This window comes from Dendropsophus ebraccatus, chromosome 7 (genome assembly GCF_027789765.1).
Source record: "Dendropsophus ebraccatus isolate aDenEbr1 chromosome 7, aDenEbr1.pat, whole genome shotgun sequence".
NCBI classification, from domain to species: domain Eukaryota; kingdom Metazoa; phylum Chordata; class Amphibia; order Anura; family Hylidae; genus Dendropsophus; species Dendropsophus ebraccatus.
In genome coordinates this window covers 100162116-100178157 of record NC_091460.1, presented here as the reverse complement: position 1 = coordinate 100178157, position 16042 = coordinate 100162116, and the positions used below count along the sequence as shown (strand labels likewise).

General features: G+C 45.9%; 1 protein-coding gene across 7 annotated transcripts in view; it reads left to right on the top strand.

The window, feature by feature from the left end:
- The window catches only part of CERS4 (ceramide synthase 4), a 101946-nt gene that overhangs the window by 44350 nt on the left and 41554 nt on the right, over nt 1–16042 (top strand). For 5 of the 7 annotated variants that reach the window (XM_069977977.1, XM_069977979.1, XM_069977974.1 and 2 more), the window contains exon 2: nt 1959–2132. The exons of 1 other annotated variant lie outside the window; for it this stretch is intronic. In XM_069977977.1, the coding sequence (XP_069834078.1) occupies nt 1959–2132 (174 nt within the window). Of the gene's footprint in view, nt 1–1958; nt 2159–16042 lie in introns of those variants that run through there. One more of the 7 variants, XM_069977981.1, reaches the window with a different exon arrangement.

Genomic DNA, 16042 nt, shown 5'->3' with positions numbered 1-16042 from the left:
TACGCCCAATGTCGTTAAGGGGTTAAGTGTAAGTTCACACTTACCGGATCCGCAGCTTATTTTCTGCTGCGGATGCGCAGCAGATTTCATTTAAATAACTGAACACAGCATCAAATCTGCACCATGACATCTGCTGCGGATCCTGTAGGTGTGAACGCACCCTTATGGGTTCACACTACGTATATTTCAGTCAGTATTGTGGTCCTCATATTGCAACCAAAACCAGGAGTGGATTAAAAACACAGAAAGGCTCTGTCCACACAATGTTGAAATTGAGTGGATGGCCGCCATATAACAGTAAATAACTGCCATTATTTCATTACAACAGCCGTTGTTTTTAAAATAACCGCAAATATTTGCCATTAAATGGCAGCCATCCACTCAATTTCAACATTGTGTGAACAGAGCCTTTCTGTTTTTTCAATCCACTCCTGGTTTTGGTTGCAATATGAGGACCACAATACTAACTGAAATATACGTAGTGTGAACCCAGCCTTAGGTTACAAACCCACTTGCCGGATCTGCAGCGAGTCTCCTTGCTGCGTTTTTGCAGGGAGACTCGCTGCAGATCCCGGCCCTATACTTTCAATAGCAGAGAAACTCGCAGCAGGGATGTACATCCCTGCTGCGAATTTGTCTGCAGCCCGCCCCATTAACCCCCCGGCCGCCGGACTTTATACAATACCCAGGCCCCGTTCATGTTTGCTTTGGGGCTCCCGGTGTCTTCACGGCCCGCCCGGCCAATCAGTGCGCTGCGGCGGGGCAGCGCACTGATTGGCCGGGCGGAACGTGCCGGGAGCCGTTGAAGCAAGCAGGAGCCGGGATCAGGTAATGTATATCCTGCCCGCCCCCCTGCAGCCCCGCAGCCCCCGGCCGCACGATCGCCCGCAGCCCCCGGCCGCACGATCGCCCCCAGCCCCCGGCTGCACGATCGCCCCCAGCCCCGCAGCCCCCGGCCGCACAATCGCCCCAGCCCCCGGCCGCACGATCGCCTGCAGCCCCGCAGCCCCCGGCCGCATGATCGTGCGGCCGGGGGCTGCGGGGCTGGGGGCGATCGTGCGGCCGGGGGCTGCGTGGCGATCGTGCGGCCGGGGGCTGCGGGGCTGGGGGCGATCGTGCGGCCGGGGGCTGCGGGGCTGGGGGCGATCGTGCGGCCCGGGGCTGGGGGCGATATACATTACCTGATCCCGGCTCCTGCTTGCTTCAGCGGCTCCCGGCACGTTCCGCCTGGCCAATCAGTGCGCTGCCCCGCCGCAGCGCACTGATTGGCCGGGTGGGCCGTGAAGACACTGGGAGCCCCGAAGCAAGCAGGAACGGGGACCGGGTAATGTATAATGTCCGGCGGCCGGGGGGTTAATGGGGCGGGCTGCAGACAAAATCGCAGCAGGGATGTACATCCCTGCTGCGAGTTTCTCTGCTATTGAAAGTATAGGGCCGGGATCTGCAGCGAGTCTCCCTGCAAAAACGCAGCAAGGAGACTCGCTGCAGATCCGGCAAGTGGGTTTGTAACCTTAAAGAGATTCGGGCTTGTATGAATCCAGTGGTCTCCTCAGAGTGCACCTGTCTTCTGCAATGTTTGAGATCTGGAAACCAGTTCCAATCCTGGAACATTTACCATATTTAGACTGGGTGCACTGACACAATTGTCACAATTGCTTTAGGCTTTGTGTGCTTAGGTTTGTTATAACACAAAGCAATGCTGCTGTTTGTAGAACAATAAAATATAAAGAAAAAGTATAAAGTGCTTGCAAGCAGAAGATGAAAGGAAAATGTTGCCATCCTTCAGACTCTCACTCTTTGTAGAGTCTGAAGGACTTGTAAAGTCCAGAACCAGACATTTCCCAAACGTATACCTTTTTTTTGGCATACCTTTCTGCTGACACACCTACATACCTACCACCGATGTAATCCTCTTTGCTAATCTGAATTTAGCCTTAAACACATTTCTTTGTCGACAGAATGGATGCTTTGCTTAACCAGTGGCTTTGGCGACAGGAATATTGGCTTCCTCCAGGAATCACATGGGAAGATATGAAGGAGACTGAAGATATAAAGTATCCTCGTCCTCGAGATCTTCTCTTTGCTGTTCCATTTGCTTTTATCCTTACTGCTCTGAGATTTTTGTTTGAAAGGTAGGATTCTCTCAAGGAATTACAGTGTAAGTGACTTTAAAATAGTGCAACTAGAGCAACTACCTGCTTATCTGTAAATACTGCTAACGATGAAGCAACGAGCTAGAAATTGTTAGTCGTCGTCTTTCATGTTCTTAAATCATTGCTCGCTGATAATTTTCAGATCACTCTGCAGATTCACCCTGCTGTGTGGGTTGGCATCATGCGATCTTAAAGTGACACTGTCACCCCCTTTCTAGAGAAAAGTCTAATTTATAAATTTCTGTAAAGCCTTAATTCTGCAGTTTTCATACCTTTTCTTTACAATAGATTTCTTGGTGCTTGGTCCAGTGAAAATGCGTTTTATCGTTGGTGGGTTGTGCCACCTTGGCTCCGCCAACATCGACACTGCAAGCACAGCCCCTGTGACGTCATCTGCATCTAGGCCCAGCCCCCTCGGCGGCCATTGAAATGGGCTGGCCTAGAGGTCTAAGCCCCACCCACTCTAGGTCGGCCCATTCCTATGGCCGCCGAGGGAGCGGGGCCCAGACGCCGATGACATCATGGGGGGGGCACTGCTGATGTGGATGGAGCCAAGTGGCGCTGCGGACATGAAGCCCTGCCCAGGTGGCACAATCCACTAATGATAAAAAGCATCTTTTACTGGACCAAGCACCAAGAATTCTATTATAAAATAAGGTATAAAAACTGCAGAATTAAAGAAGCAGTTCACAAAAGATTATTATTGAATATCCTCCCCCCCCGCCCCCCACTAGGCTCTGGCGCGTATACTCACCACAGCTGATCGGTGTCCTGTGGGGCGGCTTGGTTCTGGTCCCGGTCCCGCGGCGCCGTTCAAATCGCGCGCTCACGTCAGCCTCTGCTGTGATTCCTCTTCTGTCTCTTATGATTGAATGCCGGAAGTCACGCACTTCAATGCATTCTCTATGGAAGCTCGTGACTTTTATTGTTCAATCACAGGAGACAGAAGAGGACTCACAGCAGAGGCTGACGTAAGAGGGACCAGAACAAAGCTGCGCCACGGGACACCAATGAACTGTGATGAGTATACGCGCCTAGAAGGGGGAGGGGCAATAAAAAAATTTAGTGAACTGCTATTTTAAGGCTTTACAGCTGTGAAGATAAGTCATCATCCAGAAAAGGAGTGACAGTATCACTTTAAAATGATCACAAAAACAATTTTTTTAACAATTTTTTTCTTTGTCTAAATGCTGGTCGGCATAAAAATCAATACAAAATTGTTAAAGGATCGAGCAATTTATTGCTGTTAAAGAACCATAACTGTGCGTGTCAGTCCCCAAACTTGTGCCTAAAGGACTTAAAGTTTAATATTTGAGCATTTACATTAATTTGTCAAACCTGCCGCTTTCTCCTGATATGCTGCATCTTCCCTATTCTTGTAGACAGCTCATTGTCTAAGTTCCTGACCACCACTGTGTTCTAAAAACATAAAGATAATAATATTTAAATTTTTGGGAGTTTTTTTTTTTGTGATTTGTAATATAAATACAGTACATACTGTATCTGACAGTTTACAAATAATTATTTGAGGATATTGCAGATCTATTCCTCATATTCTGTACTAATTCATTCTCTGTTTTATTATTCATGTTCTAAACAGCTGCTGGTTTATTTTTCTCTGTGTAAATATTTAACTGGCTAGACGTGAACCTGAATTGAAATTAACTAATGAATTTCCTTTTAAAATGTAGCAAAGCATTGCCATTGATAATGGTTCTTTATAATCCTTTGGGCAAACTGAAATCGACTTTTGGTCATGTGGCAATTTGTCATGCGTGTCCGAAGAGGTGATGTTATGGAAATGGTTATTCTAACACCCTGCTTACTAGTAGTTGTGATAAAGCACCACATGTAGTCACAGGACGTTGAATTACTTGGAGCTAATTGCTAGCAAATTAATTTTAACGAACATAAACACATTTTTAGCCTCCTTTTCCTTACAGATGGCAGCCTCTATGTCCACCTTACTATTACCAGCTCTTTTCGAGTACAGTAGGTGTACCCAGACACAAGCGGTTAGGTGTGGGGTTTAGGCCCCTTGCACACTACCATATTTTCTAGTCTGCATACTGTCCACACTGCTGACAGTATTGGCCCATTAAAGGGCATGTGTCACCTAACTTTTCTTTTACTCATTAGAATCAGATGCTTAAACATGTTTTTGTTTTTTTATTCTAATATGTGTCTATTTTATTATTGTAATTTCTTTTAATTCACGTCCATTTGCCTAAGCTGTTTTAACAGCATTTAGTGGCATGCTTTACAGCAAGCCTCATGAACAGAGGCATAATAGACAGTCTGTCCATTAATAAAACATTACTGGGCGTACTGTGTGACCTGTGAAAAGACCATTCCACAGGTAGCTGCTATTGTCTCCACTATCTACTTGGGTATTGCTGTAATGCTGTACAGAGCCCTTTACAGCAGCTTCTTCTTATCACCACAGATACAACAGGAGGTCTCAGCTTACTTTTAGCTCCAGTGATGAGAATGAAAATGGCAAGATGGGGGTGGGGGTGGAATTAGTTAAAAAAAAAAATCAATGTTTAACATAAAAACGAAATTTAAACAGTCATTTTCTGATGACACATTCCCTTTAAGTCCTATGGCTCTGCATGCAGAGCTTCATGCATGCATCCATATTTTTCACAGGACTGGGATCTGTAAAAAATAGAGTCGTGTCATTATTTGGTCTGTATTTGCGGAATGACTTTGCCAGTAGAGTGGATCCACAATTTTCGTACGGATACATTGCAGGTAGTTAGTTTTTGTGGACAATGAATCTGTAGTCTTGAAATAAAATAATAGTCTTGAAAAATAATCTCAGCAAAATCTGCCTTTCAAAAACCCAATGGGGTTCCCTTGCTTTTTGTAATTTTTAATTTTCTGGGCCTAATGTTAAAGCATACCAGCAAGCACGGCCACTGCCAAAGTAGTTTCAAAATCAACTCTTAAAGGACAACTCCCATGAAAAACTTTTTCCCAGTAATTGAAGCACATTACAAAGTTATATAACACTGTAATATACTTCAATCACCTGTCTGTCCTCCTTCCCTGTCTTTTCCCCCCTCCACCCCCCACCAGGAAGTGTAAGAAACTCCTTCATACCTAATTACTGTCATCACCAGGCTGCTCTCTCAGCTCCTTCTAGTGACGATGAGTCATCAGCAGGAGGGCTGCTCTAGGTCCTGTCACACCAGCCTCCCCCTCCCCTGCCTGGTCAGGTGACTAGGCTTGCTCAGCTCCCATTGGCTGAGCAACTGTAAGCCATCTTATCTCTCCCCTGCTGCCCTGACCTAATCCTGCAGAATGTACACTACAGTGAGGTGACAGTATGTGTGTGCAGCTTCAGTGTGTGTATATAGCAGCCTGACTGAAGAGAGCCAGAGAGGGGGTCATGTTTAGTGTATGATGGGAGTTGTAGTGAAGGAGGGGCAGGCACTTGCTGTGTCACAGCAGGGGGCTGGCTTGTCACAGCAGCCAAAGTGCATCATGGGAAGCTGAAACCAGGAAGCAAGGAAGAAATGAAGAACAAGACTAGAAATCAGAAGGTACACAGACGGAGGGAAATTCAAACAGTGACAGCTCAGGAGGGATGATAAGTATAAAAGCTAGGTTTCTGATTGGTTTTTGTTTTTTTTCCTTAGCGCAGGAATTGTCCTTTAACCCCTTAAGGACAGAGCCTGAAATGGCCTTAATGACAGAGACAAATTTTATGAATATGACCAGTGTCACTTTAGTCATTAATACCTTCGGGATGCTTTTACCTATCCGGCTGATTCTGAGATTGTTTTCTCGTGACATATTGTACTTTACATTTCTGGTAAATTGGAGTCGATACTCATAACAAATCTTTATGAAAAAAACCCAAATAATGTGAAAAAATGTGAAAAAATGCATTTTTCCAACTTTGAAACTTTTTTGCGTATACAGAAAGTGGTTATACCACATAAATTATATATTAAATAGCATTAGCAACATGTCTACTTTATGTTGGCGGCATTTATTAAACTATTTTTCATTTTTTTTACACAATAGGGAGCTTAAAACATTAGCAGCAAATTTCCAAATTTTCAGTAAAATTTCAAAATCAGATATTTTTAGGGACCTGTTCAGGTTTAAAGTGTATTTGAGGGGCCTGTATGTTAGAAAGCCCCACAAAGCACCCCATTTCAGAAACTGCACCCCCCAAACTCTGCAAAAGCACATCCAGAAAGTGTTTTAACCCTTTAGGGGAGTCACAGAAATAAAAGCTAAGTGTGTAAGGAATTTGAAAATTTTAATTTTCTGTAAAGAGATTTTATTGTAATCCAATATTTTTCATAATTATAAACCTATTACCAGAGAAATGCACCCCAATAATTATTGCCCCGTTTCTGCAGTTTATAGAAATACCCCATATGTGACCCTATTGCGCTATTTGACGCAACCACAAGCCTCAGATATAAGGGAGCGCCTAGTGAATTTCAACGCCTCCGTTATATTTGGTCATTTTTGACTGTACCACTTCAGGTTGGCAGAGGCTCTGGGGTGTCAAAACCTAAAAAACACCCCTAAAGGGACACCATTTAGAAAACTACACCCCTCAAGGAATGTAACAAGGGGTGCGGTGAGCATCTGGACCCCACAGGTGCTTCACAGATTTTCCGAACAATATGGCGTGAAAAAAGAAAAATTTATTTTTTACACTAAAACGTTGTTCTAGCCTTCAATTTTTCATTTTCTTAAAGGGATAAGAGGCAAAAAAAGACAAAAAATGTGTAGCGCAGTTTCTCCCGAGTACAGAAATACCCCACATGTGGCGATAAAGTGCCAAGGGGGCGCAGGACGAGCCTCCAAAGGGAAGGAGCGCCAATTGGCTTTTGGAAGCTGAATTTCACTGAAAAGGATTTCAAGGGCCATGTCGCATTTACAGAGCCCTCGTGCTGCCAAGACACTGGAAACCCCCCACAAGTGATTCCATTCTGGAAACTACACCCCTCAAGGAATCTAACAAGGGGTGCAGTGAGCATATGGACCCCACTGGTGACGGGCACAAATGTGGAACAATGTGACGTGAAAGGGAAAAATTTCATTTTTTCACTTTCATGGCACAAATGTGCCCGTCATCAAGGGGTCCATATCCTCTTTTCCCCCCCTGTTAGATTCCTTGAGGGGTGCAGTTTCCAGAATGGGGTCACTTGTGGGGGGTTTCCAGTGTTTTGGCAGCACGAGGGCTCTGTAAATGCGACATGGCGTTCATCATCCATTCTAGCCAAATCCAACCTCCAAAATCCAAATGGCGCTCCTTCCCTTCGGAGGCTTGCCCTGCACCCACATGGCGCTTTATGTCCACATGTGGGGTATTTACGGACTCGGGGGAAATTGCTCTACACATATTGCGTGTTTTTTTCTCTTTTAACCCCTTGTGAAAATGATAAATTCAAGGCTAAACCAACATTATAGTGTAAAAAATGTAATATTTCATTTTCACGCCACATTGTTCCACATTTGTGCCCGTCACCAGTGGAGTCCATATGCTCACTACACCCCTTGTTACATTCCTTGAGGGGTGTAGTTTCCATAATGGGGTCACTTGTGGGGGGTTTCAACTGTCTTGGCAACACAGAGGCCTTTTGAATGCAACATGGCCCCACAAAATCCATTCCATCCAAATCCAGCCTTCAAAAACGAAATGGTGCTCCTTCCCTTCGGAGGCTTACCCTGCACCCGCATGGCGCTTTATCTCGACATGTGGGGTATTTACGGACTCGGGGGAAATTGCGCTACACATTTTGTTTTTTTTCTCCTCTTTTAACCCCTTGTGAAAATGATATATTCAAGGCTAAACCAACATTATAGTGTAAAAAATTTAATATTTCATTTTCACGCCACATTGTTCCACATTTGTGCCCGTCACCAGTGGGGTCCATATGCTGACTACACCCCTTGTTACATTCCTTGAGGGGTGTAGTTTCCATAATAGGGTCACTTGTGGGGGGTTTAACTGTCTTGGCAACACAGGGGCCTTTTGAATGCAACATGGCCCCTCGAAATCCATTCCATCCAAATCCAGCCTTCAAAAACCATATGGCGCTTCTTCCCTTCGGAGGCTTACCCTGCACCCGCATGGCGCTTTATGTCCACATGTGGGGTATTTCCGTACTCAGGGGAAATTGCTCTACACATTAAATGTTTTTTTTTATCTTTTAACCCCTTGTGAAAATGAAAAAACATGACAAGATTAATAATTTAGAGTAAAAATTTTACAAAAATTACACTAAATGTTGGTCTAGCCTTGATTTTTTTCCATTTCCACAAGGGGTTAAAAAAGAAAATGAACACAAAACGTGTAGGGTAGTGTCCCCTGAGTACGAAAATACCCCACATGTGGGCATAATGTGCCATATGGGCACAGGGCAAGTCACCAAAGGGACAGAGCGCCATTTAGAGGCTGGAATGGAGGATGGAGGCCATGTCGCAATTACAAAGCTCCTGTGCTGCCAGGACAGTAGAAACCCCCGACAAGTGACCCCATTCTGGAAACTACACCCCATAAGGAATCTAACAAGGGGTGCAGTGAGCATATGGACCCCACTGGTGACGGGCACTTACGTAGAACATGTGCCGAGAAAATAAAAAATACAATTTTTTTCATTTTCACGTCCCAAATGTGGCCGTCACCAGGGGGCCATATCCCAGCTGCCCCCCTTCTTAGATTCCTTATGGGGTGTAGTTTCCAGAATGGGGTCACTTGTGGGGGGTTTCTACTGTCCTGGCCGCACAGAGGCTTTGTAATTGCATCATGGCATCCTCTAATGGGAATGGCGGCCATACCTATTTAGCTGGGGAAAAGGGACAATTCTAATTTATTTGGGGGTATTAGGCCAATTATTAGTTTATAAGGTTGTAAATGACAGGTGTCCATCAAATTCAACCTGTGTTGATCCAGAGGAAGGCAAAAACCCCTCGTGAGGCAGACGACAGTAGCCTCATCACAGGGGAAAAATTCCTTCCTGACTCCATAATGGCGATCAGAATAATCCCTGGACCAAGGTGACCCCTGAAATAGGAATAAGGGACAGAATTTAGATAATGTAGAACCCCGATGACGTGTGGTGCGCCTTGGAGCGATCCAGTATGCAGAGGCCGGGGTGATCAGGACAGGTGTCACACTGGTAAATGGTGTCCTTCCTGATCCCCCTGTTACCCCACACTCTGCACTTCTTCTGGGGTCTCCTGTTCTCCTGTGTGGGGGACGTCACCTGGAAAATGTTGCCCTGGTGCGATACGGGGTCCTTCATATCCAGAAGCGCTGGGTCCGCTCCATGGCTGCTAAATATTAGGGCGCTATTACTACTTCTGATATTTACGGATCGTGCCACAAGCTACAGGGCAGCGAGGGACCGGAAGAGGGGGCGCTGGTATAAAAGTTATCCCCGTACAGGTGGTGACCTTTATCCAGCAGTGGGAAGATCAGTTCCCGGACGACCTTCCCACTAACTCCAAGGATGGGGGGGGGGGGGGGGGGGAGGGGGCATCTGGGGGTTGGATTCGGGTGTCCCTTCCTACATACACTCTAAGGGTACATGCACACTGCGGAATCGCGACAGATAACCCTTCGTGCATTCCACAGCTGGCACCTGCCGGCGGACTGATGCAGGCGCACGTCTCCACACGTGTCATAGACTCCATTCTATGCACGGGCGGATTCCGCTCTCCGTCCAACGTGTTCATTCTTTGGATGGACGACGGATTCCGCCCGTGCATAGAATGGAGTCTATGACACGGGTAGAGAAATGCGCCCGCATCAGTCCTCCGGTGGGTGCCAGCTGCGGAATGCACAAAGGGTTATCCTTCTCCATTCCGCAGCGTGCACGTACCCTATATCTGTAAGTGTACCCTGAGGTACTCTCACAGTGTTTGTAGAATTTCACTCCATACCGTCATCTCTTATTGGGACGGTACTGGCGGAAAAGACGTGTCTGGGGGGCTGCGTACACTACGCTACTCCCAGACACGTCACTGGATGATGAGGAGGATGAGGATGAATGGAGGAACAAAGGACCTCCCATTCATCCTCACTGGCTGTTTCGGTGTCGGGGGCAATAATAACGTATCCCTCTGACACCGAAAACACCCTGGGGGCCATCTTTATACGGGGATTGGTATATGGGGTATGTAGTGGTGTAGTGTCAAACTTTATTCAGTGTAGTGTGGTGTAATGTAGTGTTTTTTACGTGTTTTTTTACAGTAAGTATAAAAAAAAAACCTACGCCAACAAAGGAGTTGCTGATAAATGCCGCACTTATGTGCGGCACTTATAAGCAGACCGTGGCAGTAGGATATAGAAAAAAAACACCCTACGCCAAAAAGGAGGAGTTGCTGATTAGCAGCGCACTTTCGTGCGATGCTGATCAACACTCAGCGGCGATAGGGTGCGGAAAATAGAAAAAAAAAAAAATTTGGAAAAAAAAAAAACCTTTTTCTACATTCTGAATATCCCTGTAGCTGCTGATAAGTGTATTACACATATCAGCCGCTAGGGGGCAGCAGAGCGCAAAATCCGGAAAATGACGAGGCTGGAGCCGAAAATAGCCGAAAGAAGACGACGGGGACCGCCGGAAAGACCCGAAGACCGAACGGAATGACGGAGGACGCCGCGAACCCGGAAGACGCCGATCAGGAGCCCGGGACAGGTGAGTAATGTACAAATACCCGCTCTGGACCCCTCGGCTACCTAGCTGAGGGGTCCAGGGCAGGTATTTACTATATTGTGGGACTCTAATCGCCGTGCCACCGGCCCGATCGCCGTGAACGGCCGGCCGGCCGTTCACGGCGATCGGGCCGGTGGCACGGCGATCACCATTACTTTTTACAGTAATGGCGGTCAGTGCCGTCCTCGGACAGCACCGACCGCCATTTTTTTCCGGGTCATCGGGTCACCGATGACCCGGAAAGGTTCCGATCGCCACTATTGGCTGATCTGAATTGATCAGCCTATAGCGGCGATCGTAAGCACGGGGGGTGTTAACCACCCCCCGTGCCGTGAAGCTAAGATGGCCTGCTATGATTTATAGCAGGCCATCTTCCCCGATCGCTGTGTGTGAACACGCAGCGATCGGGGAAACATCGGGCGTACCCATACGCCCGTTTGCGTTAAAGCCCAGGCAACGGGGGCGTATGGGTACGCCCGATGTCGTTAAGGGGTTAAAGAGGTACTCCACTTCAGAAAATTTTACCCTGTTGAATTCCTTCCCATAATCTAAGCTTGTTTGTATTAGGTTTCTATTACATAAATTAGACCATTTGTCTGCAACACATCCTGAATCACACCCTGAAGCTGCAGAAAATCCTAATTTCCTGGTCCACATGGTCTCAGCTTCTCTGTCCTCTCCATCCCTTCTGAGACCAAAGTCACATGATCTGTCTCTTCTGTTGCCAGGCAAGCTGTAACACTTCATCTCTTATCCCATCCACCACTGACATCACACCAGTCAGTGAATACCTGGCCAATGGCAGAGAAACAGCAGAACAGTGACAGCCTCCAGAGCAGTATAGAAGAAAGAAAACAGTTTCATCTATCTTTTTAATTTATCTATGTAGATGTAACCCAGGGTAAGCTTGACTGTCACTGTAAAGGGTTAATTAATTACCTCTGTCTGGGAGTTATAGAATGCCAGTAGTGCCAGCACACAACATTGCCAGTTGTCCAGCAGTGAGGGAGTTAACAGTAATCAGGAAGGGAATCCAGTCAGTGTTGTGTGAGGTAAAAGGAAGCAAGGTCCAGTGTGTAAGGTAGAAATAGTGACAAAGAAAGCCTGATTTATGTGAAAACATAAGATCACAGCACAAGAGCTAGATTTGCCACAAGATTTGCCTTCTGGGGTATATCAGCAGGTTTATTGGGTAGAACCTGCATCAGGTACATCCTCTTTAATCTGACCTAGGGATAGAACAGCGCCGTCACGGGCCGCTGCCGCTGTCCATTTTTTTAATCGCGTCCGGTTCCCGTGTACGGCGCCGTTCTATCCACGGGTACTGGGACGGGGGTGAAACACAGGAGGCGGGCCGGCCCGTCCCCAGTGGAGGGGAATTCCCTCCCCTCTATGATGCGGCTCCATTAGAATCAATGGAGCTGCGTCATACAGGGGCGGGGAATAGAATGGCGTGGATAGAATGGCGCCGTACAAGGGAACTGGGCCATGTTTAAAAAACGGACCACAGCATCGGCTTGCCCGTGACGGCGCCATTCTATCCCTGGGTCAGATTAAAGAGGATGTACCTGATGGTACATCCTCTTTAAGAAATCATAAAAGTGCTACAAAATGTGGATAAATGCATAATAAATGTTAATAAAGATATTTCACTACCTTGATGTGTTTTTGGTCCTTTTTTTTTCCTCCACATTATTCCTGCTCAGCTACTCATTGTGCACTTCCTGGTTGGTGAAGTATCAGTAGTTCTTTGTCGGCCCAGCCTGCTTAGGGCCCTTTTACACAGAAAGATTATCTGACAGATTATCTGCCAAAGATTTGAAGCCAAAACCAGGAACAGACTATAAACAGAGATCAGGTCATACATGAAAGCCTGAGATTTCTCCTCTTTTCAAATCCAGTCCTGGCTTTGGCTTCAAATCTTTGGCAGATAATCTGTCAGATAATCTTTCTGTGTAAAAGGGCCCTTAGTCTCACTAATCCTCCTAGTAGTCTGCATCCCCGCCGAACTCATCCTATTCTAAATTTGGATCCCTGACTAGAAATATCATGTGTAGTGTTGAGCAAACCTGTCAAAATGTTCGGGCTCGGCAACGTTATCCAAACCCAAACTCTCAGCATTTGATTCCTGCAGAAGTTATTTGCCGTCCTAAGGAATTCTGGAAAACATGGATACAACCTCTGGCTGCATTCATGTTTTGCTGGCAGCCCGAGGCCGGCATCCAGCTTTTGCAGCCGGGCGGAATCAAACTCTGAGTGTTTGGGTTTGGATAACGAGGGACAGGAAATATTGACACTGCAGAGCAGTGTTAAGGCTACGTTCATATGCCCAAAGTGCATCCCACAGTTACAGTCTGCATTATAGCAGGTCCTATTTTTCGTGGCACGGATTGCGGCCCCACACACACATGCTTTGTGTTTCTGAGGGGTTAATGTTACCAAAGATCACGCTTTACCATTATTGTTAATTCTTGGAATAACTTCTTTGGGGATGCAAGTTTATTCATTTATTATTATTATTCTTTCACTCTATGGCTATGTTCACACTACGTTTAACAGCGTCTGTTGCATAGCAACGGATACTGTTAAACTGCGGGCTGCCAGGCTGCATTCAGCACGTTCCTGCAGCCGATACCTCTGTATCAGCTGCAGAAACGTTCTTTTCTTTACAATTGGCTTGCGGGTACCGTCAGGTGTGCCCACAAATCAATTAACTATTCCCTTCTATGTAACGTGCAGCCGCTGCCCGACTTTACATTGTGTGAATAGTTATTATAGGCATGTACATTATTTTAACACACGTTCTAAAGAACGTTTTCCGCTTTCTACTTGCATTCCGCTCTAATTGTGCTCAAATTCTGCCTGAGCTAAAGATGAGGAAATTTTAAGCAGAAGACTTTCCTCTTCAATTCCTCGCCTATTCCTCAGTGTAAACTTACACAATAAAATCATCATATTTTTAGCAAAATTATTTGTTTTTGTGTTTCAAAACATTTTAACTTTACTGTCAATTAAGCAGTACAACTTTTTGCAGTACAATAGTTTGCGACAACTGACACTGCAGCTTTTGAGCCAAAACTAGGAGTGGATTTAAAAGGAATGAGAAATGTAAAAGAAGGACTTAGACTTATGATACCTGCTGGATCCACCTTTGGCAGAGATAAGCCTTTACGATTTACAAGTTCCCCGCAGGGCAGTGGTGATGGTCCCCCGGCCGGGCTATCGATCCTGTGATGTCTTGGCTAATTTTGAGATGTTCAGGACATGGTGGCTGGAGACTAGCTGCATACACTGCGCACACACAAAGAGGAGAATTTGCTTTATCACTTTGCCTTAGTCGCCACAGGATCATGTAGAACATTACACAGAAGAAGCTGCTAAACCAGTTCTACTTTACACTTGTTACACAAATTACTCCCCTGGTGTCTGGTGGCCATTTATGAAGGAGCTGGAGTCAGAATCAGGAGTAGGAGTCGGTGCCTGATAAAATTCAGGAGTCGGAGCTGCAGCTTATTGGTTCCACAGCCCTGTACATAAGGATTATGTGCTACAGAAGGGAATACAGAGCTCACAGCATCATAATTCATTATGATGCTGGGATCTCCGAAACAGTTTAAATGTTCTCTGCACAGTAGCGCAAACATTTAAACAGTTTTAGAGCTCCCAGCATCATAATGATATATGATGCTGGGGGTTCTACATTCCAGTTTATAACACCTCATCCATGCACAGACTGTAATAATGGAATGTGTAAATGCCCCCTAAAGCTGCCACCAGACACAACTTGTATATGGCATGTATTTGCGCTGACAAAAATCTCACAAAAATATAGTTTCTGAGGGTAGCTTCACAAGTACCGGATTAGCAGCGGATTTCACGCTGCGAGTTTGCAGCGAAATCCGCTGCGAATCTTGGTACTGTCACTACAGTGGGGTTACATACCCACAGCAGAATTTTCATTCCGCTGTGAGTATGTAACCCAATCCCTTTAACCGCCCGCAGCTTACATTACTGCTCGGCGCAACGGCTGCATGTGAGGCTCCTGGGTCCCACTCAGCCAATCAGTGCACGGCCCCGCAGCAGTCACTGATAAGCTGAGAGGGACCGACGGGAGCCTCACTTGCAGCTGCGGCCCCGAGCAGGTAATGTATGCTCAAATGACAAAAATACCTATATGTGGTATATTAGTGGTATGGCCTAAAAAAACTCACAGCTATATATTCCTGAAGGACATCGTTCCAGTGAACTCAGCATCTATATCTGTGCCATATTCCAGCATACAAATGCAAGGTTGCACACTAATCCAGTTCTCTATCCAATACAGTGAAGAATGCTATCTAGCCCAAGAAGTGACAGTTTCATCTACTCTTACCACATCGCTGCTGCTCCGATCAGCTGCTCAACGTTGATCTACAAATGTAAGTGACATCATATAGGACAGCAGAAGGATCTTCCACTGCACTGACAGTACAGTTTCTGTGGAGAAGCTCACCACTGTCCCCAGCCAGTGTATTAAAAGACAGCGGAGATCGCATCCAGGACAGAGCATTCCACCAAGCACTATATGGACAATAACCAAAGTATGAGAGGCAAAGAACGGCACTCACCAGCTGCATCTTGAATAAAATCCAGCCTTTATTAGACCGTCAGGATAGCAGGGGAGAACAGAGAGCAGGTGACCGCAGTTTCACGGCACAGCGCTGCTTCATCAAACCTGTTTGACGTCGAAGGTTTAGCGAAGCGGCGCTGTGCCGTGAAACTGCGGTCACCTGCTCTGTTCTCCCCTGCTATCCTGAAGTTCTAATAAAAGCCAGATCTCACGCTGGATACCTCAAGATCACTGTGTATTGACAGGCTGACAAGCAAAGGCTCATGGTATCCCCTCCCACCGCTCTCTATATGCCAGAAATTTCCGGGCTTGCACAGACTCCATGGAAATGAGCCGGCGTGAGCCCATAAAGAAAAATGGCTGCATAACATAAATGAGGCCGAAAAACAAGGTAGTCAAATTTAAAAACAATAAAATTATATTATTACTAAATAAATGAGAGATTTAAAAAAATCCCCTGCGATTGGTTCTCTTTGAATAGACATTGTTTTCATATGTGAGCAATTAATACAAGACTGATCCTGCAACATATGTATAGGACTATTTGTAGACCAAAACTATTTTTAATTATTTTCATTTTCACA